The 10,000-nt window shown below is 42.0% G+C and overlaps 1 protein-coding gene across 1 annotated transcript in view; it reads left to right on the forward strand.

Moving 5' to 3' along the window:
- LOC119584683 overlaps positions 1–9,648 on the forward strand; it is a 54,511-nt gene extending 44,863 nt beyond the window's left edge. The window contains exons 9-18 of the mRNA XM_037933357.1: positions 1–189; positions 603–782; positions 1,447–1,588; positions 2,293–2,483; positions 2,611–3,155; positions 3,304–4,074; positions 4,231–4,465; positions 4,618–4,761; positions 4,991–5,123; positions 8,269–9,648. The exon at positions 1–189 is cut by the window's left edge and continues 8 nt beyond it. Of these exons, the coding sequence (XP_037789285.1) occupies positions 1–189; positions 603–782; positions 1,447–1,588; positions 2,293–2,483; positions 2,611–3,155; positions 3,304–4,074; positions 4,231–4,465; positions 4,618–4,761; positions 4,991–5,123; positions 8,269–8,672 (2,934 nt within the window). The 3' untranslated portion in view covers positions 8,673–9,648. The remainder of the gene's footprint in view (positions 190–602; positions 783–1,446; positions 1,589–2,292; positions 2,484–2,610; positions 3,156–3,303; positions 4,075–4,230; positions 4,466–4,617; positions 4,762–4,990; positions 5,124–8,268) is intronic.
- The last annotated feature ends 352 nt before the right edge of the window (positions 9,649–10,000 follow it).

The following is a 10,000-nucleotide window of genomic DNA, read 5'->3' on the forward strand; positions in this document are numbered from 1 at the left end:
AAGAACACCCCGGACCAGGGCGCCTGCAGGTCCCTGGTGCAGGAGTTGTCGATCCTTCGGCGCCTCCGTCACCCTGCCTTCCTGGAGGTGATGGCGGTGTGCCACGTGTCGCTGCCGCAGCCCGAGCACATCACCCTCGTCTTCCAGAATGTTCCCCACGGCTCGCTCTACCACCATCTGCACGTACAGGTGAGGAGCGACACGGAGGCCGAGAGTGGTGGTGGTGGTGATGGTGCCGATAATGGTGTTAATGTTGATAGTAGTAGTGATGGTAATGATGGTGTTGATGATGATGATGATAATGATAATGAGAGTTACAATGATAGAAATAATGATCATGATAATGATGATAACAGTAATGATGATAATAACAATAATAATGATAATAACAATAATAATGATAATAATAATAATTATGATAACAATGACAAGGATAATGCTAATATCAACAACCACAACAACAACAAACAACAAAAACAACAACAAAGAACAGCAAACAACAACACCAGTAATAAAAAGAATAGCCTCAATAACTACCCCCATTGCCCCCCCCCCTGCTCACCACCCCCCTAACCCTCCCTCCTCCCCTTCCTCCTCCTCAGCATCGAGATCTGAACGTGGGCGGCGCCGTGGACATCCTCGTGGGCTTGGTGGAGGCCATGCTGTTCCTGCACGCCCACGGCTGGCTCCACACGGCCGTCTCCTCGCACGCGCTCCACCTCGTCTCCACCAGCCACGCCAAGCTCGGGGCCTTTGAGTTCGCCCTCGAGATGCAAGGGAAGGTAAGGCGGAAGGAGGACCGTCACTTCGGGATTTGCTTTGACTTTCAGTTTATTTCTATTGTTTATTTATTTATTTTTTTTTGTTCGTTGGTTGGAGGTTATTGTTTCGGTTTAGTGTGATTTTATTTTGGTGATTAAAAAAATCATTTATTATTATTATTATTTCTTTGTTCTTGGTTGGAGGTTATTGTTTCGGTTAATGTGAATTTGTTTTCGAGATTTCTGGTTCATTCTTTGAGTCGTGTGGGTTTATAATTCGAAATCCGCTTTTTTGTTTTATTTTGTTTTAATTTATTTTTATTTCATTTTGATTAATTTTTATTTCATTTTTTAATTTTTCATATTAGGTCATTTTTAGGCACGGAATGGTGAGAAAGAATAGTATATAGTTGAGGAAGGATTTCACAACATTTTTTTTTCTCAATGAATGGCAATATTGCAGTTCGTAGTGAACGGTGGAAGTTAGTAGGCAACAGGTAGGGTATATTTTCTTCATTACATCCTTCGCTTTTCTTCCACCATGGAAAAGAATTTCACGCTTTCGTCCCCGTTGTTACTCTAGACTTACTCGATCCCTCATTCCCTCTCAGCGCCATTCCTCTGCTCTTACTCGATCTCTCATTCCCTCTCGCCGCCATTCCTCAACACTTACTCGATCCTCCAGGGCTGCAGCATGAAGGCGCCCCAGCTGCTCCGCGCGACGTGGCTTCACCCGTGGCAGGCGCCTGAGACACTGAGCGAGCAGATGGTCTCCGACCGCTCCGAGATCTACGCCTTTTCCGCCATCATGTGGGAAATCTGGTCCGGTGAGTGGGGGGGGGGGCGTGGGGGGGGTGGTGGGTGTGAGGGTGGATGTGTGTGTGTGTGTGTGTGGGTGGGGGTGGGTGGATGTGTGTGTGTGTGTGTGTGTGTGTGTGTGTGTGTGTGTGTGTGTGTGTGTGTGTGTGTGTGTGTGTGTGTGTGTGTGTGTGTGTGTGTGTGTGTGCGCGTGTGTGTGTGTGTGCGTGGATGTCTGTGGTTGCGCCGGGAGTGGTGGATGCAATTGTCGGTTGCAGTGTTTGTGATTAATTCTTTATTTTTAGTAAATCTAGTTTTTGTCTTTTCACTACAGCAGTGGTAGAATCTATAAGTACTTGTTGAGCATTTCTGGGTTAGTAGATATTCTCACTAATTATGGTATTATGCAATGAGACAGACCTGTAAACACCCTTCCTCTGCAATAATATTCTCAACACAGTATTGTATAATACACTCCATATACCAATCTATGAACACCGTACTTCCACGACAACACAATCAACACAATGCTCTCTAAATTGCCAACAATGTACTCTATAAAACGCCAACACTATACTCTGAATTGCCAACACTGTACTCTCTAAAATGCAACAATATATTCTCTGAAACGCCAACACTATGTTCTTTAAAACGATAACACCATACTCTGAAACGCCAACACTATACTCTCTGAAACGCCAGCGCAGTTCTCTGTACAACGCCCATCTTCCAGGCATGCCTCCTTGGTCGGGCGTGGAGGAGGCGGAGGTGGTGAGACGGGTGGGCGGGGGAGAGACGCTACCCCCCGTCAGCGGTTCTCCCCCTTCCCTCGTCACTTACCTTACTCAGTACGGACTCAAGTGGAACTCACACGAGAGGGAGCTCGACCTCCAGGAAATCCACACCATGCTGAGGTCCCTTAGGGTAAGAGCTGGAACTGGGTTTGTTTGTGAGCTGGAATGCAGTGTCGATTTTTGGGTGATGATGGGGGTCTTGTGGATTTTTTTACGGTGGATTTTTTCAGAGATTGTGAGATTTTTTCTTTCCCCAGATTCAGTCGAATGAAGAGGACAGAGTGCCACTTATCCCAGCCTGGGGTCCTCCTTCCATCCCTAACACGCCTGTCATTGGCAGGCATTCATCTCAAAATTCCGCACAAAATTCTCCCAGTTCGGACTCGGGCCAGAGTGTCCAGAGCGGCACAGATGAGCCAAGCCATAACAAGAGTAGCTCAGGGTCTGCTGCGAGTCAGGAGGGAATGTCTCCCGACCACTTAGCTAGGAACACAGGGAAGTACCCCTTGAGAAAGGAATCCAGCTCTGCCACGCGTATGTTAGTCACAGGCGAAGTGCACCACGAGAAGCCCTCTTACCTGAAACGCACGTGTCAAGAACCAACAGTATTAAGGAAAACGTCCGAGGGGCTTCAGAAATCCGTTAATGTGCCTAGAGAAGATAAGGTTGATGGGGCTGGGTCGAAAGCCATGCAGAGCTTGACGGACAAGGCGAGAGGGAAGACCATGAGTATAGACAGTGGATTCTCAACGCCTTGTACAAGAACGCCCAGTCCTGTTATTGACACCATGACAAGTGCCAAGTAAGGATTATTTAGAATTTCCAGGCAATTACTGAGAAAATGAAAATGAAATTGCTTTGCACTTTTACTTAGATTAATCAGTAATACTATTTGTGTGGACTGTGAATATCTTTATCATACTTAATTTACATCTTACTCTCTTTTTCAGAATAAACCCATCATTCTTGACATCCACCCCGTCCAGGCCCCCAACCACTTCAGTTTTACGTGCAGATCTCCAGCCTGATCTTCTGCCAAATAAAGTGAACATCAAGGCTTTGACAAACGGCCAGACTCCAGACATCCTTTCTCGGGGTCATCTGGACTGCAGCAAAGGAGGCTGCAGGAACAGGGATGAGTACGGCGGAGAGAGACACGCCGCGTCCTTTCACCCTGCTATGTCTCCCATTACTCCCGTGACGGACTCCGACCAGGACCACTCCCGGACGAGTTCTCCGTCGGACGAGGACCAAGCCTCGGGTTACAGTTACATCTCAAATGCGGCCAAGAGAGCCTTCCTGATGGAGAACGACGCCGGGGAGGACGGGGCCTTTCTGGCTCCCGAGCGCCCTGCCAGTGCTTCCAAGCTTGAGCACAATCAGCTGCAAACTCAGGCGTCCCACGCGCTTCGAAGGAAGGAGGTCGTCAGGCGCGGGCTGAGCATGACCAACATCAACTCCGCGCCCTTCTCCACCAACACCAGCGTTACAAGAACCACTTCACATATTTCTCTCTCCAGTGCATCATCCAGTGGCAGTAGTGATATCTGCGGACGCCGGCCAGTTAGAACTGTTAGTCAGATCACTCTTACGCTTAGAAAGTTGTCACAGGTCTCAGACTCCTCCTCCAGTAAGGATGACATGAATGATCCTCACCTTGAGCAGCAGACGCGAGCTCGGAGATCCCGCTCTGTCCCCAAGAGTCCAGCCCACTCTGCAAGGTAATGAGGGATTTAGCATGTGCAAGACAATCTAGTATGATATGAATGTAAATACATGAGTAGGTATGTCAGAAAGTATTTCCTTGAAAAACTCAAAGAAATATATTTCATTAATTTCATTCATTAAATTCTTATTTTTTATAATTTTTTTTTCAGGAGCAGCAAAAGAGAGGGAAGCCGAGGATGGGACGAGATCACCGGTATCAAACCAGCCAGCCACCAGCTAACACGTCATTCGTCGTCATGTTCACTGGCTAGTGGTCCCTCGAGTCCCACACACCAGATCAACAGTTCCTCGCACTCACTGCAACCTCCCTCATCGAGTGCAGGCAACAGGCCCAGCACGAATCACAGCTCGCTCCCTCGATCTTCAACAAATCCCAGTGCTAAGGTTAGATCACTTGTATCAGTTATAGCAGTGATGATTTCTTGAATGATTTGAACTTTGTATATCAAAAGATATCATAAGCTGAACATTTAAGGGAAACTATACTAGTATAGTATAATAATAATATGTATTGTATTGTATGTATTTTTTCACAGCAACCAGCCATTGGGCGGAGATGGAGCAGCATCAGTGGGACTTCAGCAGGGCTAGCAGAAACAGCGGTCAAGATTCAACCACGACGCCATTCCGAGGGTCAGAGATCACGTCCTCGAAAGAGCAGGCGGCGTCCAGAAGTTGAGGTTAGTTGTCCCTCGGCCTTTCATGGGCAATAGGATGGGTGTCGTTTCCTGCTTTGGAAGCCAGGATATATAGTCTAGTATAGATATATGCCTGTTTAATTAATGCACTTTGAAGTGATGTAATGCTTGTTTAATTAATGCACTTTGAAGCGACGTAATGCTATAGGATAGATGGAGTTTTAGCAGCGACACACTTCGCTTGATCTAATCGTCTTCCCCCTCCATACAGGTTGAGGAGGAGTTCTTTGATGACGAGTTCAACGCACTGTTATTCCAGCAGCCACACATGCAGCTTTCAGTAGGATCGTCAGAGAACCTGCTGGATAGCCGGGCACCACATTCCATGCTTGCGGACGGGTCAGGTAAGCAAGCGAGGAAAAAGAACGCAGGCTATAAAGTTTCCCCGTAATTAGGTTTGCTGAAAGTTAGAGCAAGTGATCTATTGTGAAGCAATGTTTTAAAATGTCAAAAGCAATGCAGGGGAGGATCTGTTATATTTGCACTCTTGGTAAAATCTTGATAACTTGAGCTCTGATAGTCGCTTAATAATCGGAGATTAGATGATTTGGATAAATATGGCAATATATAGATGAAGATTTAAAAGAACATACCGGCAATCAGTCATGCTCCTGATAAAAGCAAAGTCTTAAAGCTTCTTAAATCATTTTGGGATTAATTTTAGAGAAATAAAATACAAGTTTGCTATATGAAGCTAAAAGCAAAACGACTCAGTTGCTTGCATATTTACAAGACTCAAAGTCTCCTCTTGCTCACAAAGCTTAGCTTGTCCAGTCTCGTTAACTCCAACAAAAAGCAGCATTTAACCCCAGTTTGCATATTAATGCTTCCCAAATGCCTGAACTATTCATGCAAAATTTGAGATAAGCCAAAAAGCTTTTTTATTTGTATGATGCCAAGAGCATTATAGCTTTGTATATCTGCTCACTTCTTGTGACTCTTTTTTAAGCATCTAACAATCAGTCAATATTCATTTTGTATATCCACGAGAAAGAGACATAATATTAATTATTTGTAAAACTATGTTCGTATATAATTGCATCTTAGACCACAGTGTCATAATATCTCGACACATAAGTTCAAGTTATGAAGATTTTTGCTTTCTGACAAAAGCTAGAATAAAAGTACCCTGATATTTGAGGTATACAAAAAGATCAAGGAAAAAAAGTGTCCCCAAATGTACAAAGTGTGCATGCAGTAGATCAGAATTATGCTAGTTTAAAATTAGTTTCTTGAATTAGAAGTTCCAGACTTATAAAATCTAGTTGGAAGATGTATGCATTAAATCTCAGCTAGTTCTTACCTCCCAAGAATTTAAATCTATCCAAATAGTTATCTTCAGGATTTTTATTCCGCTATTCTTCATTACTGATTTAGATCTGTTTCTTAAATCATAGATAGTCATCTCGCTGCTACGGAATGTGCTGTTTTTATGAAGTTTGATTAGCTTGTTAATGTTAGTTTCAAAAGGCGAGGGTCTACGGAATAAAGGATTAATGCTAATAATAGAGTTAAAAGATAGAATAGTAAAGATAACAGGCATAAAATCTACGAGTTTAAGATCCCTCGATGAAGGCTAACCAATGCTTTCATTTGAATTTCCTTCCACGCTTTCATAGACGTGGAATCATGAATGGTAAGGAAAGTACTCCAGAAAGATGGGAAACTCAGTGAAATTCTTTCTGCTCTCTTCTTTTAGGAAATATTTGGTTTATTCTCTAAACATTTGGAGTGATCAGGCAGACAGACGACCAGCGTTTGGCGTATTGGTAAATTCAGAAACTCGAATCACGTTTAGCCTTTGGGCTTAATACACTAATGATTGACCTTGTGCTTGAGTTTGGTTTGTTACTAATTATTTTTTTGTTTTATTTTATCCATAAATTGCATTTTTAGGGGATTTTAGTTGATTCCCTTCCGGTGTGAGGTTACCAATAAATTTAGATGTTTAAAATAACACATTCCGGCCTCTTACGGTGATGGTAAATTTATGTTAACAATTATCCTTGATATATTCCTCAGTTGCTTTTGTTGTTGTTGTTGCTTGCAGTGGGAAATGGGCTTAAAATAATCAAGGTGTCGATTTTGTAGGAATGCTTTCATAGATGTAGATTTTGTTTTGTCAACCTTGCTAATCTCAACTACGTAAAATACTGACTTGAATTTGATTAATGTTTTCTTCAGTTGAGATCGCTTTAAACTCGATTATTATTATTTTTTAATACAAGATGATTTACTCTATGATCATGAATCAGAAAATAGGTATTCTTGAAACAAATTAATATTCATTTTTATTTTCTGATGATACAGAATCTCTCTCTCTCTCTCTCTCTCTCTCTCTCTCTCTCTCTCTCTCTCTCTCTCTTCTCTCTCTCTCTCTCGCTCTCGCTCTCTCGCTCTCGCTCTCGCTCTCTCTCCTCTCTTCTCTCCTCTCTCTCCTCTCTCTTCGTCTCTCGCTCTCTCTCTCTCTCTCGCTCTCTCTCTCTCTCTCTCTCTCTCTCTCTCTCTCTCTCGCTCTCTCTCTCCTCTCTCCTCTCTCTCTCTCTCTCTCTCTCTCTCTCTCTCTCTCTCTCTTCTCCTCTCTCTCTCTCTTCTCCTCTCTCTCTCTCTTCTTCTCTCTCTCTCTCCTCTCTCTCTCTCTCTCTCTCTCTCTCTCTCTCCTCTCCTCTCTCTCTCTCTCTCTCTCTCTATCTATATATATAATATATATAATATATATATATATATATATATATATATATATATTTTTTTTTTTTTTTTTTTTTTTTTTTTTTTTGTCTATCCATCTTTTACTTTCTTTCTTATCTTTGCTCCTTTACTCTCCCAGTCTCATTTGATAAATTACTAGTCTAATTTGTAAGCTATTCCTAACTCTCCCGCATGCAAATCTCTTAATTCAGTGGTGCGGGATGGCATTTCGTACATGTCATGTCCACTCTGATTTTAGTTTATTTTGTTGATACATAGATGGCTCCACGAGTGCTTAGTCACCAAGGAGTCAATTACTGGTGCTACTTATTTCACTTGTTTACCCTTTTCCTTGATTTCGGAAAGAATCTTCCTTATTTTTATTGGTAACGATATTGTTACGATATTATGATTATCATAATGTCAGTAATGATGATAACGATAACGATATTAACAGCATTAGAGAAAAGGTCGGAAGATTTAAGGAATAGGGAGACCTGGGGATGTCTCGTTAGGTATGGAAATTACCTCCTTGGTGTCTTAACACTTGTAGAGATGTCAGTTGAGAGTACCCGTCGCCACTGAGTTATATACTAGCAGTTTTAATCACTGATTGATAACACAAAACAATGATTTTTTTATGTTAATTTATATGTAAATTAGTAAACTATTTGTAAAAATCGCTGACTATATGTATCATTAAATAATAGTGTAATAATGAATCCACAGAATATAATATTGACATTCCTGAGCTTTCACTAACATTACCATTCTCTCTCCGCCACCCCTTCTCCCCTGTAGCATCTCCAGTCAGTCTCGGCTTGAGTAGCTTCTCTCCAAGTCTTACAAGTAGCGAAGACGAGGAAGAAGGGGCGAACCAGAAGGAAAATTCTCTCGGAGTGAGCGGCAGGTTGCGGAGGAGGTTGGGTGCTGTGGTGGAGGACGGAAATTCGGACGAGGAGGAGGAGGGCGTGGGGCGACTTGGCAGTTGCCGGAGCGACGTCGACGGCGGGAAGGCCATTGAGGGTCAGGAGGGTGCCAGCGATACCGACGATGTCCTGAACGGCCCCTGGAGAGCCAAGGACTTCGGCAAGGAGTACGAGCCCCTGAAGAGCGTCGAACTCTTGAGGAACCTCGAGAAGAATCTTAGTACATACCTACCCACGTATTCCATTGGGAGCGACACGGAGACCGGGGAACCGTGAGGTCTCCGCAGTCTAAAGTATCTCGTCTGAATCCCAATTGAAAAAAGTGGTGCATTTACTTCGCATTTGGCTAGAATGCATACATATCATGTCGAAGGACAGGTTGTGTTATAGTAATGCCATCATCTGGTATTTTATCTGGTTCTTGCATAATGTATATATCACATCATGAGGTCACACTCCATTTTATGTCCATATCTCTCATGTTAAATCTGCATCATCTTTAACTCTAGGATTGCTTTAAAAGGAGAACGAATGAAGCGAAGCATCTGCAGAGTAAATAACTAATTGCTTTGTTAGAGGCAAAGCTTTAGGGCATAAGACGTAAGTCAATGTGAAGAGCTTTATGCAGGTAATGTGATGATACATTATACTTTAGTCTCTTTACTGCTTTGCTTCCCTACATCCGCTGGAAGGACGTGTTGAATCTATACAGGGGAAAAAATCTCTTCATTTGTAGCACCGGGGAAAGGTTAGGTCTTTTTTCCTTCAGAATCCAGTCATTACTCATATATTTTGAGTTATTTTTTTGTCATTTTTTTATTTTATTTTTTCTTTTCATCTCGGTTTTATAATTTTCATTGTTTACGTATAGATGCTCTTTCATTGTACTTGGCAGATGTGCTGTGTGCAGTAGATAGTCTTCTCTACCAAAGATAAAAGTAGGGTTTGGGATTATAAGGTGTAAATTCTACCTTATTATTATGTGCTTTTTCGTTAGTCCAACTCGCCAGTGAACAGAAACCAACACGAACGCCATTGTAATTTGGGTGAAGCCTGTACTTCGAGGCTGTTGTTACCATGTTCGTGATGGAAGTTGTTTCTGTAATTCTTTAATTGTATTTTTTTTTAATGTTTTTGTGTAGGATATATTTTTTTTCGATAATTGTTGTAGAATTTCTATGATCTTATCTTTCCAAATGCTGCCCGACAAACTGCTGATTATTGGGAACTTTAATAAAATGATCAGGATGGATATTTTGGTTTTATTCCCTTAATTTTATTTGTGTGTAGAATGGATCACCACTCAAGGTTGTTGATGTAAGCCAGTGGTTCTCATATCTTATAAGTTAAAACAAATAACTATGAATATTATATTAAAAATCAAAGTATTAATATGCTTTAAAGGTATAAAATGATTGTATAAATATTATGCATTATTAAAATTTGTTCTAGAATGTTAGTCTCAAATAAGAGCACAAGGGTTCAAGAAGAAGCCTGAAAGGTTCAATTGACCGTACTGCACATGTTAAATCGAAATTGTTTGTACTGAAGGGGAGTAGAATTAAATAATATAGGGGTTTTAATGAGCATAACAGGCGGAAACT

This window comes from Penaeus monodon, chromosome 18, assembly GCF_015228065.2.
Source record: "Penaeus monodon isolate SGIC_2016 chromosome 18, NSTDA_Pmon_1, whole genome shotgun sequence".
Classification (NCBI taxonomy): domain Eukaryota; kingdom Metazoa; phylum Arthropoda; class Malacostraca; order Decapoda; family Penaeidae; genus Penaeus; species Penaeus monodon.